The sequence below is a fragment of the Ascaphus truei genome, chromosome 16 (genome assembly GCF_040206685.1).
Source record: "Ascaphus truei isolate aAscTru1 chromosome 16, aAscTru1.hap1, whole genome shotgun sequence".
Lineage (NCBI taxonomy): Eukaryota > Metazoa > Chordata > Amphibia > Anura > Ascaphidae > Ascaphus > Ascaphus truei.
Genome location: NC_134498.1, coordinates 29,591,661 through 29,611,009, shown reverse-complemented (window position 1 = coordinate 29,611,009; position 19,349 = coordinate 29,591,661). Strand labels below are relative to the sequence as shown.

At 40.8% G+C, this 19,349-nt stretch overlaps 1 protein-coding gene and 1 long non-coding RNA gene across 10 annotated transcripts in view; one reads left to right on the top strand and one right to left on the bottom strand.

The window, feature by feature from the left end:
- LOC142467344 (uncharacterized) overlaps positions 1-1,388 on the bottom strand; it is a 49,708-nt gene extending 48,320 nt beyond the window's left edge. For 6 of the 7 annotated variants that reach the window (XR_012788370.1, XR_012788374.1, XR_012788376.1 and 3 more), the window contains exon 1: positions 1,194-1,378. This is a non-coding gene — a long non-coding RNA (uncharacterized LOC142467344). Of the gene's footprint in view, positions 1-1,193 lie in introns of all 7 variants that reach the window. The other variant, XR_012788371.1, reaches the window with a different exon arrangement.
- On the top strand, positions 519-16,957 carry GPR174 (G protein-coupled receptor 174). Of its 3 annotated transcripts, XM_075572905.1 has the most exons (4): positions 519-704; positions 5,273-5,389; positions 8,775-8,948; positions 13,281-16,957. In XM_075572905.1, exon 4 carries the CDS (start codon positions 13,782-13,784, stop codon positions 14,772-14,774), a length of 993 nt encoding a protein of 330 aa, XP_075429020.1. In that variant the 5' UTR covers positions 519-704; positions 5,273-5,389; positions 8,775-8,948; positions 13,281-13,781; the 3' UTR covers positions 14,775-16,957. The 3 variants fall into 3 exon arrangements, with proteins under 3 accessions (XP_075429020.1, XP_075429021.1, XP_075429022.1); XM_075572906.1 differs by lacking the exon at positions 5,273-5,389; XM_075572907.1 differs by lacking the exon at positions 5,273-5,389 and having other exon boundaries at positions 8,749-8,948.
- The last annotated feature ends 2,392 nt before the right edge of the window (positions 16,958-19,349 follow it).

Sequence of the window (19,349 nt, the reverse complement as noted above, 5' to 3'; positions counted from 1 at the left end):
CAAAATGGCGATTTAAATGGCCTGGCGATTTTTTTTATGAACGCTTGGTGCATAGGCCCCTTAGTGTCCCAGGCTTTTAACATCACTGGTCTCATATAAAGTTTTTCATAGAGTAACTCAGGGGTGAGCAACTCTAGTCCTCAAGGGCAACCTGGTCAGGTTTTATGGGTATCCTGGCTTCATCACTGGTGGCAATCAGTCCCTGCTTCAGCACAGGTAGATCAATCAGTGCTGAAGCAGGGATATCCTGAAAACCTGAGTTGTTGGTGGCCCTTGAGGGCTGGAGTTGGCCACCTCTGCTGTAACTGATAGAAGCCAGTACTTTTCCATAAAAATGCAATTTTCGGTTCCAAAACGTCAGAGTCTCAGTGATTTGGGTCCCCCGAGGCCGACATCTGTGCATCTTTAATAAGGCAGGAAAATAAAAAGTCACCCCAAAAACGACCTGCTGCTTTAATTTCTCAGACAGAGAGAGAAACACATGGCGTGTGACAAAAGGAAACGTGCTGAGGGGGAGTTATTCTAAGATTCGACTCCAAAGTGGAGTTTGTATGCATCGTGCTAACGACGGAGGGTGTAGCTTCCTAGATACCGAGATACGGAGAGTATTGTACTGTACTTTCATGCTGCAAACCAGAACACACATCACTTTTACACTGGAACTAGATTAATCCAAGGAGAATTGACAAGTCACAGAGAAAAAGGTAGGATCTGTTACAATAGCTCAACAATGTTTCACGCTTGTACTATTTGTTTTTTGTTGCACATTTTAGGATGAGATCACTAGCTACATTAAAGTCTGGTTTTACATAAGATTTCTGTAATTCTATGTGCGTGCATGTATATCTTTATTTCTATAGCACCAGCCATGTACTGTACATAGCGCTTCACAGCAGTAATACAGAATAATATAACACACAGTGGGAATAAGAGCTTCAGATGTCATTCAAAAAATAGGAAGATGGAATATTTATCTTTGTACATGATCCCGTCCACCTTTTCCTACAGCATTTGTTACTGGAATAGATTCATATTTTTTTACATTAGAATAAGAAATCAGAAAGTATTCCTAAAATTAGTCGCTGTTAAGCGTTGTGTGTCTGTTTCACAGACAGAAGCCTGGCTTATAAGTTAGTCATTAATAATACACAGAAACAGAGAATGTGATGGCAGATAACAGCCGATTGACTCACCATGTCTGCCCGGTGTCCTAGCTGCTGTAAAACCGAATACAGGACCAAAATAAAGCCATTTGCCTAGTTTAATATCAGCAATAGAGGTACCGTGGCTATACTTTGCCCACAAACAAAACATAATTGTTGGGCAACGAAAGAGAAAGACGAGTGCAGATGTCTCCCTCTCACTGATGTGTATATTAAGCTGTTGCTTGTAGATAACATGTCTGGGCAAGGACATGAATGGTGAAAACAAACAAAGCACAGAAACAATACATTTTGGGGCTCAGTCGTGCATATTAAACATTCTGTGTGTTCTGCTACTATTAAATGAATGGTTGATGAAGCGATTGCCATGTAGTCTTGTTGCAAATGTTGGCGTCCCTCAGCCGATTGTATCGCGTGTAATCTTTTTATTATATCATATAAAAAGAGGAACAAGTGCACCCTTGGATCAAGCTGCTCGGATGAGCAGAACAGTAACTTTTCAAGGCGCCTTATAATACAATGCAGGGTCTTCAGTAATACTTTTGTGTACCTGGCCACTTCCTGTACGTGCTGAGAACTGCTAGCAGAGAGAATCCGTTACAACCCTGCACAATAAACATCATATTAATAAAAACAATTAAAAATAAGACTGTTAGGCATATATGAAAAAAACTTTATATGGTCTTATTAGCATTGTGTTTAAAATCCATGTACCAACATGCAGTGTCAAGGATGGCTACATTACTGTCCTATTGAAACATATAATGTACAGGCAAACAGATAGATTCAGTCCATCATTGAATTGGTTTTACTGCCTTTAATGGTGTATTTACCTGTAAATATCACTCCAGCCTTACAATCGTAGTAGAAGAAAAAAAAAAACCACATCATTATATGTATGCATGTCTTGACATATATATCACCATTAATGTATATAGCGCTTCACAGCAGTAATACATGTGACTATCATATAAATAACAAATAATACAAATAACACATACACGTAATGGAAATAAGCGCTTCAGACATAAAATTAACATTTAGGAAAAGGAGTCCCTGCCCAAAGAGATTACAATCTAATTGGTAGGTGGGAAGAATGTACAGACACAGTAGGAGGGCGTTCTGGTAAGTGCGTCTGCAAGTGGCCAAAGTTTATGTATCAGGTGTGAAGTATCAGCCACGGAGCTGCTCATATGCTTCGTTAAGCAGGTGTGTGTTTATATCTATATATATATTATATCTGTAAATGTCACTCCAGCCTTACAATGGTACAGTAGTAGAAGAAGAAAAGGCACATCTTTATATCTACATATGAAGTTATCACACGGTGTGCATTACCTGGTACCAACATAAATGCAGAAATACAGAGACAATTTACATGATACTGGGTACATTTACCACAAATTGCATGCCAAAAATGTTACATTGTTGTTACATTACACAGAGACAATACAATATATAACATGACATCATTATTTGCCATCTTGAAGCAGAGCAACGATATGTATTAAGTACATACAGTAGGTTGGGTCTCAAGGTGAATTCATTTTTATTATAGATACAAAAGGCAGTGATATAGTGTAAATGCAGTGATATAGTGTAAAGGCAGTGATATAGTGTAAAGGCAGTGCTGGAGCAAAGTTGAACAAAGCTGCATTATTCCAAAAAGACAATTTGCACTAATATATCATCCCGAAAATGTAAAAAAAATAATAATCTGTGAACTAAATATCACATTTTTCTAAAGTGACATGATTCAAACCTGATTTCTGAGTTTCTGTGTTATTTCAACTAATTCTGTGGTCATTATAAAGGAAATATTCAACACCTGGAAATATCACGGGATTAGCACTAAGCCATGATGTTAACATGATCACTGATATCACAGAGTTGAGTAAATATGGGTTTGTAGCCAATTTGCTTGAAAATGTAACAGTACGTTTTCTGTAACCATGTCTTGTTATCTTGCTAGTTGCCTCTCTAGTTATAGATTTAGATTACAATCAGATAAACCAACTACGGTATTATGGACCAGTCCCATGTGGCAATATATATATTGGCGATCCAATATAGGGAAGGTACAGACGCATGTAACTCTTCACCAAGCATTATGTTTGTTCACTTGATCAGGATGTAAATGTAACAAATATATATAAAATAACATTTTGAATATGTACTGTAGCTGTGGTATAGTGGTTAAAGTGTTGATCTTCAACACAAAAGCATGTGGGCCCAATGCCAACCCAGACCTATTTATACTCTACACAGTATATCTCTTGGTCCTCCCAATGACCACAAGATGACAAATATACCGACAAGTTGAACTCTCAAAAGCAGAATGCTACATTCCCAAAATATACAACGCACACGGTTGTTGTGGGGAGCAAGATAAAGAACTAGCAGGCATGAAGGTTTGAGAATATGTATTATGGGGTCAGATAGACCCTGACAAAGGCTATTTCATGTTCGATCCCTTTGTGTTAGCTTTGCTTTGTTTGCATTAAAGAGATTTGGGGAGTTGCTACTGGAGCAGTTTAGAGGATGAGTTGCGTTGAGAAATGTTATCATCAGAGTTGGGATCTGTATCTGGTGCAGTTTTTCTTTCACTTTGCGTCAAGTGATCAGAGCCAGGAACATTATGTATCACATTTCATACGTCTGATACTTGGCCAGCCAGACACGAAGGTCCTTATTCAATAAGCTTCGTCAATGGCAGTTTTCAGTTGATGTTGGTGTTTGTCTGCTTTGGACTTATTGAGTAAGGCCCAAAATCTTGCATCATGTCAGGAGAAAACCCTGCTCACTTGATAGATATTACTCATCAGGGCCTTGGTGTCAAGACCAATTGCACCCGATGTGTCACAGAATTATACCATATGTGACCCCCAAATGCTTAAGTGAGGATGCTGCTGTGATTGGTCATAGTTAAATGATTACAATATTTCTCTCATGTAGAACCCTTCTGGAAGAACAATATATATATATATTTTTTTTTATATAGTGCAACTAATGTATGCTGCGCTTTACCAAGAGGCATTATCGTACAGTAAGAGCGACAAATAATGAAGTAATATTGTATGGGATTAGGACAAAACACCCCATTCTAAAGGCTTTCACTCATACAGCACTAAATACTCATGTTACTTTAAATCCACTACAGTATCAGACATTATTTGCAATGTTTTGCCATTTTAACGATGATAACTAGAGGAGGTGTTTACAATAAAATTACAAACAAAATCCCCTATGACTTTTACTTCCACACAGGGGAAGTCCTCCAGGTTTCCAGATACATCATTCTGAAGGATTCACTTTGCAAACTCCCCGTCTAGGAATGCTGTCATGGGGTCATATTCTTGCCATTGTGGCTCGCCCATTTATTTAAGCTTCTGCTGGCGCTAAACTTCATCACCTCCAGGAGAGCCTTCAAACTATATCTTAAAGGGGGAGAAAAGCTGGCACGGCTACAAAAATGGGATGAGGAAGTTGGACTGATTGGGAATGTGGCAATAATAAATCCTGCAACCTGAGATATATGTATGTACAGTATATATAGCATTATGTTATATTATTATGTCACATGTATTACTGCTGTGAAGCGCTATGTAAATGGATGGTGCTATATAAAGATATACACACATGCATGAGGCTCCCCAGGTGTTATACTCAAGCTCAAAACTAAGACACATGATAATGAAAGGGTTGTCGTTAGGACTGGATACTCTTCCAATGGTATCACCATTGGTATACAAACATCTGCAAATATATATCATAAAGTAGATCATATTTTGCCACCGTTTGGCACCCAAGAGTTGCCAAGCACTGCGCCTGCTCTACATGACTATATCTTCATTTACTAAACACTTAGCGGTTTCCTCTTATTTCATTGCATTGAAATGACTCAAAATTCTGAAAGACAGATTTAATCAGTTCTGGTTTTGTAACTCTCATTTCTTACAAAGGCCCTGGCAACATCCTCCAAAGTTCATCTACTAGGATCGGATGCATGTTTTAAAAAAATATAAACAAACAGACTGCGCCTGTCTCCTGTAAGATGAAGGCACTTCCATTATATGAAGTATTTTCTGCAATCCACATTTATATTTAAGGTGTTCCTCCGTAAAAGCAGTTGCCATCAGAATCCCTAGAAGTGAGAGCCAGAAATGTCACAAGCAGGGTGTGATTTGCGACAAGTCGACACGCCGAAACGTATTAGCTGAAAGATGGTACGATAAATATATTATAGATACCTGGGATTGTTCACTTAATGACCAATGAGTTATTGCAACATTTTTGTTAAATTAGGAATGTATACTTTTCTCTACAGGTTTAAAAAAAAGTAATCTAAAAAATAAGTAGTCTCTTTTAACACATCGATTGATGGCTTGTAATTAGTAATGACCCTTGGAGGGTTTAGATAATTAGTATGTGCCGTATTGTTATTTTCAAATCATAACCAGATTACTGCTAGTAAAGCCTGAAAAGCATTGCTCTGCAAAAGGGGGCTAGAAACTTCTAAAATCAGTAATTTATGTTAAAATAGGTCATGTAAAAAAATGGCGTCTCGCAGTTGTGAGAAGGGTAAAATGTTTGCTAATTGGCAGCTCACGTCTCTTCTGCTGAATACCAGTGAAATGTCAAGAATAGTCCAAATGTTCTTACAAATCTGAAACCATTAAAATAATATTTTATATGGACTGTAGCCAATTACGCACAACTGAAGAAACGGAAACACCCCAAACACGCACCGTACTCAAAAGAAAAACAGGATTTTGTTCTGTGTGACTTCGTTTCCCAGAAGGGACCCGAACTGAACGGGGGCAAGGAATGGATTTCATTTTCCCCTATTCCTCACTGCTCCTGCAATTATGTTAGGCTGATATACAGTGCACGTTGTGAAAGTTTATACACACACACTGTAATTATGCCACTGGTGATTACACACTGTTCAGAAGAACAATCCACCATAAAGGTATCTGTGCAACATGTCACTGGAGGAGAAACTCCTCCCAACCTTAGCAGAAATATGAGAAATATCATCCAAAGGTTTCATTACATTTAGCAACTGCTACATTTCCCCAGTCACACACGGACAAAGTGATTTTTTGTCTGCAATTTGTGGGAAATTTGATGCATTTCCGGATAATATTAGTGATTAAATGCCTCTGAATATAGGCAAATCACCCAAAAGGCGCCTGATTCAAGTCAGCCGGCGAGCGATTAACATTCCCACGCAAAATCACACAATTATACTTTGGCGTTAGATTACGTAGTACTTTCCGCTTAAACTTCATAAACCACCGTCTTGAATTGTTGAGGAATTGTCCTGTTAAAAGTTGCTGCTAGTCTTAAAGAAGAACCCCTCTTTACTCTCAATCCTACATTACCGTTCGATTTTGATGGACAGGGTTTGTAGCTTTTGCTATAAATATGAAAAAGGGAAATAGAATTAAAAAAAACACATGGGAAATATTTAGGGTAAGTACTATCCTTTTATATGTTTGGCTGAAATATTTATTAAAGCAGAGTATGTGCGACAGATCAGTGGTTTCCAACCCTTTCCATTTACACCATAAAAGCACAGCGTCTTTGTAACAGGGGATGTATGTAACAGGGACTTATCCCTGTTGAAGAAACTACCTCTAAATCCAGCAGGGAGCTGGTTGAGTGCAGCCAGGCAAATGACCAGACTCCACCTGCCTAATTAGGACAGGTTTAAAACTCCTGCTGAAACAGACCTAGAGAGTTTTTGTTCAGCACACAAGGTTGCTGACATGAGGAGAAGGGTCTTAAATGCACCGGAGGACTGTGTGTTGACAGCAAGACACAAGGGGACCAGACTTGTTTTCCTGGATACAGAGTACACATGAACCTGCCAGAGGCTGGACCCTGAAGCACACCAAGACACCACTGACCGGATGGGCCACCTGCTTTAAGGTATCGCTGAGACTTTGGGGTGATAAGTGGGTAAATGGCTTTTCCACACTGCTAGCCTTGCACAGAGGGACTGGGGTAGTAAGTAAGCCCTTACACAGGGATAGGGATGTGCTGTTTTTGTATATTTTTGTTTGCGGTGCTGTTTGCGGTGCTGTTTAAAGGCTCAATAAAGCCATATGTTAATTTCACCCTAAACGGTATCCATTTGCATACCTCTACACACATCTCTTACAGCCTTCTCATATGAAAATGCAGGTCCAACACGCAGAATTCATTCATTTTTCAGTAACAATTTGAATTTCATGCACAAGCCAATGAATATAAAAAGGGTAATCTGGGAGGTTTCACAGGGTGTAAGTATTTGAGGTAAGGGCAAAGGGGCTTGTAAAAAGGTATGAGTAAGTATTTGGGTGAGCGCAGTGTTGGTAAGAGGGGGTTAGTAAGAGACCATGGCAAAATGCAATAGGGATTTGTAACAGGGACAAAAGATGTCTTGATGCACACAGAAGGACTGTATGCTGACAGCAAGACAAAGGGACAAGAACTCTATACCTGGACATTTCCATAGCACACAAGGGCGCTGACCCAGGAGAGCAGAGAAGCCTTCCCCTACAGCTACAATAACAGAAACAGATAAGAGACCTTTGATCTGGTTGATCATTTATGTAACTGTATTTGTAACCATGTATTATTTTGTTTTACTCTGTGCCCAGGACATACTTGAAAACGAGAGGTAACTCTCAATGTATTACTTCCTGGTAAAATATTTTATAAATAAATAAAATCCTGATGACAAGGAACCCTTTGTAAGCATTGTATTTGGGAGGGGGGTGGGGGGGGAGGGAAGGGGGGGAGTTGAGAAATCCCAAAAAGAGAGATCCTGGGGATCCATTCCTTGGATGTCCTGTCCTGTCATTATGCAACATGAAAGCATTGTGCACCTCCTCTCACAGCCTCACCATCACATGCAGCCATTATAATACCACATCTCACGTGTCTGCAACACTGGGGCCAGTTCTAAAGTTTAATTCTGAAAGTCGTTAAGCCGTAGAGCTAAAAATAGAAACCTTGATTGCAAAGAAAAGGGGAAGCTTTGTGGGAGTTTAGCGAATGCAATCATGAAAACAAAAGACAACTTTGCATGGTGTTATTTCAGTCTTAAAGCCGCAATCCCACCAGAATCTATATGAATATAACTCATATAATATTAATATTTTGTTCCCTGAGCATCACATGCTCTTTTTTTGTTTTGTGTTCAAGTGTTTTCGTACTGTAAAATTAATAATAATAATAATAATCTTTCTTAGTCTCTAGCTTCGGAGTTTACCATGGTAACCCTCACACTGCAGTGCTGCTCGCAGGAGAGCTCAATTTTAACTGCCTGGACACTGATTTAAAAAAATTAAAAAAGTGTTGGAAAGGGCAAGAAAGCCCGTCTAAAAGTAAGGGGTTTCAAAATATAAGCAACCCCCCCCCCTTGATCAGTGCAGGTCTGCTGCTTTAACAATGTCTCGCAGAGAATTCTATTCTCTTCATTGAAATGTGTATATTCGTACTTATACTTATAGGGTTTCCACCTGCACCGCAGTTGACTTTTAGCTTGTTACAGACTGCAGATAATTAATACAAATATCTATCCCATATGTAGGATTTTCACGTGCGCTGTATTTGCAGGTTACCCACGTAAGCCGTAGCTATAGCGCCCGACGGATTCAATCCATCGCTCTCCAAGTGACCTCGTATTTCTTCACCGTGCGGCCGTCCCATTGGACAAAGCAAACTTCTTGCACGGGGCAACGCCAGATTTCATAGTCACAACGAAGTTTCCTATGAGACTAACGCCCACTCGTAAGTAGTTTTACCGATATGCAGTATTTTTGGAAGGGGATTTCCACCGCCGCGTTGTGCACAGAGCACATGTACACGAGAAAAATTCCACCATCAAAGGAACTTTTTACGACAGGAACTTTAGTTATAAAGTATAGACTATGTAAAAGATTTAACTTATGGAAAACATGTACTGTTCTCAGACTATGCATACACACATCAAGTGATTCATGTGGTAACGGAAAATGTGTCTTTGAGTTAATATTATTAGGTGTGGTGAACATAGAAACGTTTTATGTTATATCAATGAGCAAAGAGGATTAGAGATTTGGAATCGAGGTTTTTTTAAATTTTGTAAAATCAGTGAGAAATGCGATTGAACGCGTGCTGCCAAAATTCTACTGAAATGGACAAAATTGTTCAAAAGAAAAGTCGGTATTTTGCATTTTTAAAGTGGCAAAATAGCAGTCCCACCACTTAAATAATATTTTATTACAAGTTCCATTGAATTTCGAAAGTAAAAATTAGGTCTTAGATAATCGTAGCATGTACGCTATGTTTTACTGATACCAAACCTGCCGTGTTTCTTCCTCGGTGCTGCAAGGGGAAGTCTGGAGGTGTCAGCTTGCAAAAAACCTAATGTAACAATGTAGCTGTGTTCATTAAATAAATGCAAATCAGACAGAGATGTTTTGCTCTTTTGATCTCATCCATGCCTCTGAAGGGGCGATCCTGCCTAGGAACATAATTCCAGTGATGTTTAAGGGGCCTCACCTTGGTAATTAATGCCTTTTTTTACCCAAAACTGACACCTATAAATATTTATATTTTAAAGTGAGACTTGGGAGGGGTTTGATTTCCTCTGACTGTTCCCTTTCATGTGATGTCACTGTGTGATGAGCGAGTGCTAGTACAGGCCGAGTCCCCCCTCCTCTGGTCTTGGTTCTCTGATAAGGGGGGAGGGGGGAGATAAGGGGAAAGAAAACACTTGATTGACAAACACTTCCCCATTCAGAGGCCCCTAAGAAATGAAACTGGATGACTAGGCAATATTGTGCCTCAAAGTTCTAATCAACAAAGTGTTAAGTCGGTAACGGCCAGTGTCCTGATGGAGGGCCAATGCGGATAAGGATGTATTCTAGGGAGAGCGCACATTGTGACATGACACACAAGGAATGTGTCAGCTCATGTTTACAAAACATGAGGTAATATTACTAAACCAGTGCTGTTTTGAGTTGAAGTCACTGTATGTTACTAAAGCAGCAGCGCCTGCCAGTAACACTAAAACAGGAGGTATGTTTTCTTACATGCATTAAAAATATATGTAACCCCCCTGACCGTCTTAGAGAGAGATTACATCGGAGTGCTGTGATTGGCTGCTCAGTATGGGTTGGCGTGACTCAGGGTGTTGGATTTGGGCGGCTGGGCGAAGAGGTGGCAAGGGAGAAAATAATGGGCGCCAGGAACGTTGTAGTACAGCAACAGTCTTTTATTCGTGTCCCCAGGCACGGGGAACGCTCACACATGACAACGTTGTGCTGTTTTCTCATGGTTATTCAGAAGTACTGCGCTGCCATAAGTGCCTGCTCATAACACTCAGAGGGAGGTATATCTGCTTGGTTGCTTTACTGGTTTTGGACCAGACCCTCCTTTCTCAGAGTGGTATCTGTGAGACCAAAAGCCTCCTTTATCTTATAGATTTTTACAACATTATTTATTCCCCATTTATTGCTATCCCAAAGGGAGAAGCGCAGGGATTCACTTTCTGTTTTTCACATTTTATATATTTGTTTTACATTTTCTGTTGGGCCAAATTAAATCCCTAGCAGCACGCTTCCAGTGGGCACCACTATTAGGGTGTGAATAATGTATTTAGCCAAATCACCTGCAACTGCTTATTGGGCAGCTTGTGGGAGGCCAGTCCCTTCTTTTTCAAGGTATAAAATCTCCCAGTGTGGTCCCTGTATTTTCACTATTCACTTTACTTGCAGACATGTAAGTATCTTCACTGGTATATACCAGTTTTAACTGCACTAGGTTATATAAGCATATGCTTGGGTATATTAACCCCTTCTGGGTTTATTTCACATAGCATTAGTATGCATTTAGCATAGGGACCTGCTACTGAGACTTACCTTGACGTGGTTAGCAGGCTTGGCATTATTTGATCAAAGGATGTAACCAAAAGTCTCCTTTATCTTGTAGATTTTTACACCATTATTTATTCCCCATTTATTGCTATCCCAAAGGGAGAAGCGCAGGGATTCACTTTCTGTTTTTCACATTTGTATGGCCAATCCCTTCGCCAGCTGCATGCTCCTTACATGGAGAAGCGCGATGATTATATATTTGTTTGGTATTTGAGATACCCCATTTAATACTGGGCCCTTGCTGGGACCGTGGCTTATCACATGCAGGTGGAGGTGTGGTACCTTGTATTCAGTCTGTGAAGTGCCACTTCCACACCGGTTGAATCGGATACCTAAACAGATCTGCAGGTAGTGCCGACACACCCAACACCCAGGAGCCCTTTATATAGGGCCCTCGTGGCATATCGTTTTTCCCTCTCTGGGGCCTGCTGGACTCCGTTAGTCATCTTCTTGGATCCCGACATAAAGAGCACTGCCCATACCAATAACATAATAAAAAAGGGGGGTTGAGGGGGCCTGGTCTGCTCTACTACTTTATGGTTTTATCCCCATCGCCTCTCCCCGAGGCGCCTCTCCTTTTCTCCTCCTGGAACCCAACTTCTAGAATCTTCTCAACCTAAATACTCTCCCATGATGTCAGAATATCTATGGTAACACAGGGGGGGGGGGGCAACATACACTAACCTGCTAGAAACCCTTTAGGAGGGTTACATATCTGTATTTTGTCACTTTTGCGAGTCAGTTTTAGAAATCACTTGAAAACATTTTAAGTTTGTCCCTGGGATCCCCAATTTGACATGCAAACCATACACATTAATGTTCTGTCGAGAATGCCGAGGGAGTGGGAATAAATACTGAACGCGGAGTATAACGGTTTGGCCAGATGATCTGGGCTTCCTTGTGCTGAAAATCTCCCCAAATAGTCGGCTGCATTATCCCCAGAAGTACAAATGTAAAGCGCTTTGTGGGTTAAACTCTTAATATAAATGCTAATTATTAAGACTTTAGTTTACACACAAAAATAGGTTTTAATATATACATCTATGTCATGTACTGAAACCTGACCCCCAAAATTGGGGAAATTGGTGAATGTAAGGCTTCGAAGTAATGCAATCTTAAAAACAGCAAGACATTGGTGAGATTTCTAAGCAGCATTGATTCAGATTTCTAATGTTATATTCTAAAGCACTTAAAGTAAGACAAAGCTACCGGCTTTGCGTTTTCTGCCCTTCGGTATCAGGTCCCCACTGGCATCAATTGGAATGATTTTAGAAACGAATAAAATCCCTTCACCATTTTTATTTATTTTAGCAAACATTTTCTTAGTCACATTTTTTTCATTAATGTCCATAGTCAGAATACTGATGTATTGTCATTGAACAGGCTGGTTATGTTTCTGGCCACGAAGATGCAATAACAATTTGGCAATGCAATACAATAGAATAACACTACAAGAAGATGCTTCCATCGAGTAGCAGGTTCCTGGTGGGCTGGGCAGTGCGGTCTTACAATACTTCTCTTCAATTTCCACGTGCTGCATTTTGTACACATTCTCACGTTAACGCTGCTTCATCTCAGATATTGGTCAGAGTCTCCTGGCAGCAAAACTGGTGCAAGCAGCAGCCCAACGTATAGCAGGGTTGGCCATTTCAGGTCCTCAAGGGCCAACAACAGGACAGGATTTCAGAATATCCCTGCTTCCACACGGGTGACTCAATCACTGGCTCAGGCAGAATGACTGCTCCACCTGTGCCGAAGCAGGGATAGCCTGAAAACCTGTCCTGATGGTGACCATGCCTGGATTTATAACGTCATCTTTTACAAAATCGCTTCAATGAATTTCTTCCTAGGATAAATCTGATGCAGTTTTGAGCACAACCGTTGCAGACTTTGATCAATACAATAGTGAAAATGTATTAATAAATGGCTGAGAGGCAATATGACATGAGAATTGGGGGGGGGGGGTAGCTATTGTCACTGAATGATGTGGACAGATGAGAGGTTTTCTATTACTGTAAACTTGCTCATCACTAAACATCAATAGAAGAAAGAGGGGGTTCTCAATGCATACTAGTTTTTTTTTTTGTAAACTTTTCTGAATTTAAGGAAGAGTTGGAAACAGTATTTCAACTATATATTTATAAAATGTTTAGTGCTTGAGGAAGATATATGTGAAAGCTAATTTCCTCTCTGTGTTTCACAGATACATTTCTGCAGTAATTGATGTCTCCGCGTGGTTTGGCCTGAACATTGTCGGAGAAGAATGTTTGACTCTCGTTTACCAGATCTAAATATTTGGAGAGTCTTGGATGACAAGGTTACATCTACCAGCCTCGACATAAAATTCTAAGCAGCTAAAGATGGAATTAAAGGAAGACTTTATCCCACGGTGGTTTAAGCCACAGAACTTTAAACACTGTGAGCGGATCAGCTGCAGCACGCCAAGATACTGTCACTAGAGACAGGGCGATGCATGAATTAGAGCACATGGTCAAATCAGAAGATTTAGAAGTTAGATTGTAAAGACTTTAGAAGCAACACAATTATATGATCCTATTAATGCAGGACTCAGATATATGCATAAAACAATCTGAGACTAATCGTTAGTAGTCTGCATTAACTTGGGAACCAAGGTCTACGTTTTAGGTGTGTGTAACATTTAATTTCATTGTTTCACTTATTCTGCTGTCTCTCACATTAGAAAATGCCTAGTGGTGCTGTTAATGGCAGTGACTGTGATGCAGATGCAAAGTTTCTAAATTACTTGTATGCGATCACGTACACTATTATTTTAGTCCCTGGTTTAATAGGCAATGTGCTGGCTTTATGGGTCTTCTACGCCTACATCAGGGAGACTAAGCGGGCGGTGATATTTATGATCAATCTGGCTATTGCAGATTTAGCCCAGGTCCTTTCCCTGCCACTTAGGATATTTTATTATCTAAACGAGTCGTGGCCTTTTGGTAATTTTCTGTGCATGTTCTGTTTCTACCTGAAATATGTGAATATGTATGCAAGCATTTATTTCTTAGTTTGCATTAGCGTTAGGCGCTTTTTGTACGTCATTTACCCCTTTAAATTTAATGATAGCAAACGGAACATTGATGTGTACATCAGCATTACAGGCTGGATAGCGGTTTGTCTCAGCTGTTTGCCATTTCCTCTACTAAGAGCCAACAATAATACAACTACAAATGAAAAGTGCTTTATGGATCTCCCTCTGAAGGACATCGGGGTTTCAAATTCCATAATGACCATCACATTGGCCGAGTTGTTTGGCTTTGCGACTCCTCTACTGATTGTTGTGTATTGTTCCTGGAAGACTATCGTATCATTGCGAGAGCCACATTCAATCGCCCATGACCTTGGAGAGAAAAAGAAAGCGTTGAAGATGATCTTGACCTGTGCAGTCGTCTTCTTGATCTGTTTTGCACCTTATCACCTTAGCTTTCCCTTACACTTTTTGGCGAAGGCCGATAAAATATCATCATGCTCACAACGAAAGGCGATCCTGACATTACACCCAGTGGCCCTGAGTCTTGCGAGCATGAACTCATGTCTAGATCCAATCATCTACTACTTTACAACAGATGAGTTTAAAAGAAGGTTATCAAGGCAAGATATGGCGGACAGTATGGAGCTACAGATGTACTGTAACAAAGTCTTTGCGAAGAAGAATTCCAGACCTGAACTTTAGGTTTTCAGCAATGAATGCTGCCCTGGCATCTAAGCAGCCGCTAAAAGTGCCTACTAAATATTTGTGATATTGAACGCATGGCACGTGATCCTCCCTATTTATAACAATTTGTTGGGCAAAGCTGAAATTTGACCACAACAAACGTACGTAGTGACTCACCAGTATCAGTGCCATAGACGAGTAATGCTAGAAGTTGCCCTCTGAACTATGACCCTGAGAGAATAATGTTGTGGAGCACATGTCGTTAGCAATTCAATATAGTCTTACATGACAGTGCAGGTCATTATTGTCCGATAACGTCCGCTTCCAACTATATCGAATGACCCCTTTAGCAGGTGTCCCCCTCTCACTAGTCACTAGTTTAACCAGCAGTAGCAGATGATCAGAAGCCCTACCAGTGGTTTGAGTGGTGGGTGAACAAGATATCTGCATCCTATAGGGTCACTGCCCTAATAGATGCTGGGGCAAAGAACAAACCATATTTATCAAACACAATCCTACTGCTTCACCAAGTTTGCCTTGAAACAGAGATGTACATGAAACATAATCTAAGCACACCCGCTTGGGGAGTTTCTATAGCACTTTTTCCTGTTTGCTTATCTACAAGGGACAGAGATGGCAATGCACTGCCAGCTTAAAGGGCCAGTTCCACCCAAGACCAATGGGAATTCAGGGTAATTATAACAAGGGTCATTTTCTGTTATGTTATCCACCCGAATGATAATGCAGTCAGATTTATCCCCCCCAGCCCCGCTGTTGCCAGACAGCGATCCAAGGCCCATATTCACTAAATAGTGCTATGAGTGCTATGCGTAAGCACTCTAATGCCCATTAAATGAATGGGAGCTGAGACATGCTAAAGCTTTGCACCTTTAGTGAATATGGAAATGTATTTAACATGCAGACGTAAAGCTAAGAGCAGCAAAACTATTCCAAAATCTCTACTTACAGTGTTTACAAACATTCCCAAAACAACTTCAAAAATGTGTTTAAAATACCTGATTAATACCTAGAGGGAAGATTTTTTTATTTTTTTTTATCCATGAAGCATTTCTCCCACTTGTTAATAATATATAATAGTAATACTGTACGTCGGCCGGCACCTTTCCATTCTGTGCTGGAGGGCCCTTCAGTGCTCTCAGAATCCAATCCCTTCCAGAAGCAGGCGGGTGGAACCTGCATTTGTGTCTGATTTGATTGCACTGTACCCAAGAAATATGAAAGCTAAATTTATTATATTTATTCACTCTGCTTATATCTTGGCACTACTAGAAATACCCTTCCACTTATTCTATCCTGTGGTGCTGTTAAGGTGTCCACTCACCAGCTTCCAAACCCTATACTTGAGGTGTCTGCTTGTGTTGTCATTATAAAGTGTGTGTGTGTGTGTGTGTGTGTGTGTGTGTGTGTGTGTGTGTGTGTGTGTGTGTGTGTGTGTGTGTGTGTGTGTGTGTGTGTGTGTGTATATATATATATATATATATATATAATCACTTTCTAAATACTTATAAGTTCATGTCTCAAAGGGCACCACAGGCTCGAATAAGTGAGCTATATTGCTAGTGATGCCAAGATGAATGTGGCATGTTTGGATCGTCAATAGGACAGTAATTCACTGCGGCGGGGGCGGCTATCTCCAGTCCCCCAAGGGCCATCAACAGGTCAGGTTTTCAGGATATCCCTGCTTCAGCACAGGTTGGTCAGTCGTTGACCGAGCCACTGATTGAGCCACATGTGCTGAAGCAGGGATATCCTGAAGACCTGACCTGTTGGCGGCCCTTGGGGACTGAAGTCACCCACCCCTGCGTTACGGTGTAATGCTGCAAACATCACTGTTTATTCTTATTCCATAAGAGCACCAGCGTTCGTTAATTATTTTATTTATTGCTGTACTTAAAAGATGTAATTGAGTCATGTGGAACTGTAGTTCTTAAATATTGTTTGTTATCAATTAACGTTGAACCTTTTTAGCCGTTGAACAACTAACTGTAGGTTGTTTTTTTTTAATTGCTTTATGTTTTGTCAGCACACTGAATTTTTAAGCAGAAACTATATAGAGATTGAGGTCTGTGGATATCTCTATAGAAAAAATACTTTTCCCCATGGGAAATTTGGCTTGCATATTTATTTTCTTATTTTTCTAAAAAAAACAAACAAAAAAAACAACAACAATAAAATGTGATCGGATTATAACCAATTGTTTCAATGTTTGTTATTTAAACCCAAAGAGGGACAGGCCGAGAATGAGATGAGTAGGTTGGTAAGACACCAGACTGCATCCTTACTAATAGGCAGTCTCCTAACAGAAGACCTGAGCTGCAGGTGAGATATAGGCCTGTTATATTCAATTAACTATACAGTGTCTTCCAGCTATAGAAGGTATCTTATGGCAGAAGAACGCTTAGTAAATCTGGACCTATAACTTGTTAGAGACATTGTAGGGAGGAGGCGATACGGAGAAAAGGTTTGAACGTCAGGCTGTGTTTGGACAGTTCTTACCCAGAATCCTCGGCTGCAGTGGAGGCACGGTATGCTAGGAGATAATGGGGAAGGGCATGGTTGCAGACCCGTCGGAGACGTGGGATTTGTATTTGCTGTACATTGCACGGTGGAGGGGTTGTGTCACTGTTTAGTCACCCTAACTTATTTTGTGTCTGGAAGGTATTCTTGAAGAAGTGGGTGTTAGAGCGAGAGCGTCTGAGAGCATCATTGGACATTTATACAAGAGGGACAGTCCGACTGAAGGCTGGGAGAGAATAGTGGGCAGGGTGACAAGGTGGGTAGGATGAAGTTGCTGTGGGAAATGTATGGGGCTCAGATTGTCTACCTTTCTTCTTTACTTACAGTCCCACTGTTTTTTTTTTTAAGAATAAAAGGATTTTAGAGTGTGAGAGGAGGGCGGAAAGTATGAAAGGAGGATGGGGGGGGAGTGGGGAGAGGGAGGGAGCGAGACAGGTGGTGTAAGAGAGGGAGGGAGTAGCGGTGGAGGAGTGAGAGAATGGAGTGGGAGAGAGAAAAAGAAAGAGAGAGAGAGAGAGAAAAGAGTGTAAGACGGGGAGAACAATGAGAGGGGGAAGGGTAAAAGTGAGCGAGAGAGGGGGGAGTGAGAGAGAGAGGGGGAAAGGAGAGGATGAGAGGGGGGAGTGTGAGAAGGGGAGAGGGGGAAAATGGAGGCGGTGAGAGCAAGGAGGTGGGGGAGTGTGAGAGAAAGGCTGCCGAAACAGGGGTCTCCGGTAAAAGTCTAGTCCCAGAGAAAGTTGTCGCGGTTATGATTGTTTGATCTTGGACCTATTAGTAGTCACTGTAAATGGGACCAGCTCACTAACTAGAGAGAAGCCCGGCTCCACGTATTTATAAGGAAGCATGTACCCAAGAAAGACAGATCCCTATATGCTGCACGCAAAGGAAAGCCTCCTAATTACTTACACTAAATAAAACTCATTATATCCAAGACTCATGATGTCTCGAATCTCTACCCATTGATTTCTCTATCTCTCAATTCTCAGACCTGTTTATTTAGTGCAACGAAAATAAGCCCAAGAATGGGGGGGAAATAAACCAAAGAGACGTCTTTCGTGAAGCCACAAGCGCGACTCAGAGACACAGGGCGTGCAGGGTTAAGCTACAAGAAAGCTACCGAGTAACATTATAACCCTGTGGCAGGATGAACTGTAGGCGAGGTCAGACAATAGTCCACACGTGTAGTTTCAGGTTAAAGCAAATGTTAAGTGGTTTTATTTCTCCACAGCCGAACTCTCCCCGCACACTGTCCCTTTAAGGCAATACAAAACCCATAGGAAATATTGCCGCAAAATAACACCTACTCCACATTGGGAGAACTTACTAACAATCCAAGCCCTATCTATCAGGCTGGCTGGCTATCTCCAGTTCCCAACCTTTTAACATATAACACAACAGTCAGGAAACAATATTACAGTTCTTAGTGTGTTTTAGAGAGAGGGTTGGAAACCCATCTGGCTAGCAGCTTGCATAGGACAGCTATGCAAGCTGAGACAGTCTTCCTGGGTTAACCTTCTGAGTGCTGGATAAAGGACTCAGATGTATGTTAGCAAGGCATAATTATTAGTACCTGACTTCACCCTGACACAAACCCGTTACTGCTCTATGTAAACCTGTAGCCAGCTATTCAAACTTTTACTTTGAGCCAATTAGCTAAGCTACTTAGCTCAGTTCTTATTAGACATTACTACAGTGGGCCAGCTAATTGATAAATATAGAAATATTCTTCAGCCTATAATATCACTCTATTTATTGGGAGCGCCTCTCCTTTCTCGTTCTTTATCTCATCTCTTAGGCTTAAAGTCATTCATCAATGAGCGACTGAACAACTAAATCAGGAGTGGCCAACTCCAGTCCACGAGGGCCACCAACAGGTCAGGTTTTCAGGATATCCCTGCTTCAGCACAGGTGGCTCAGTCGAAGGATAAATATAGAAACATTTGAAATAATGTCTATTTCTAAGTATTGTCTCCATGGTACTGCAGGAAACTGGTCCAAAATGGGGCACCAGGATATTATCCCCCTTAATCGTCCACCCCTCTTTAACTGCATCTC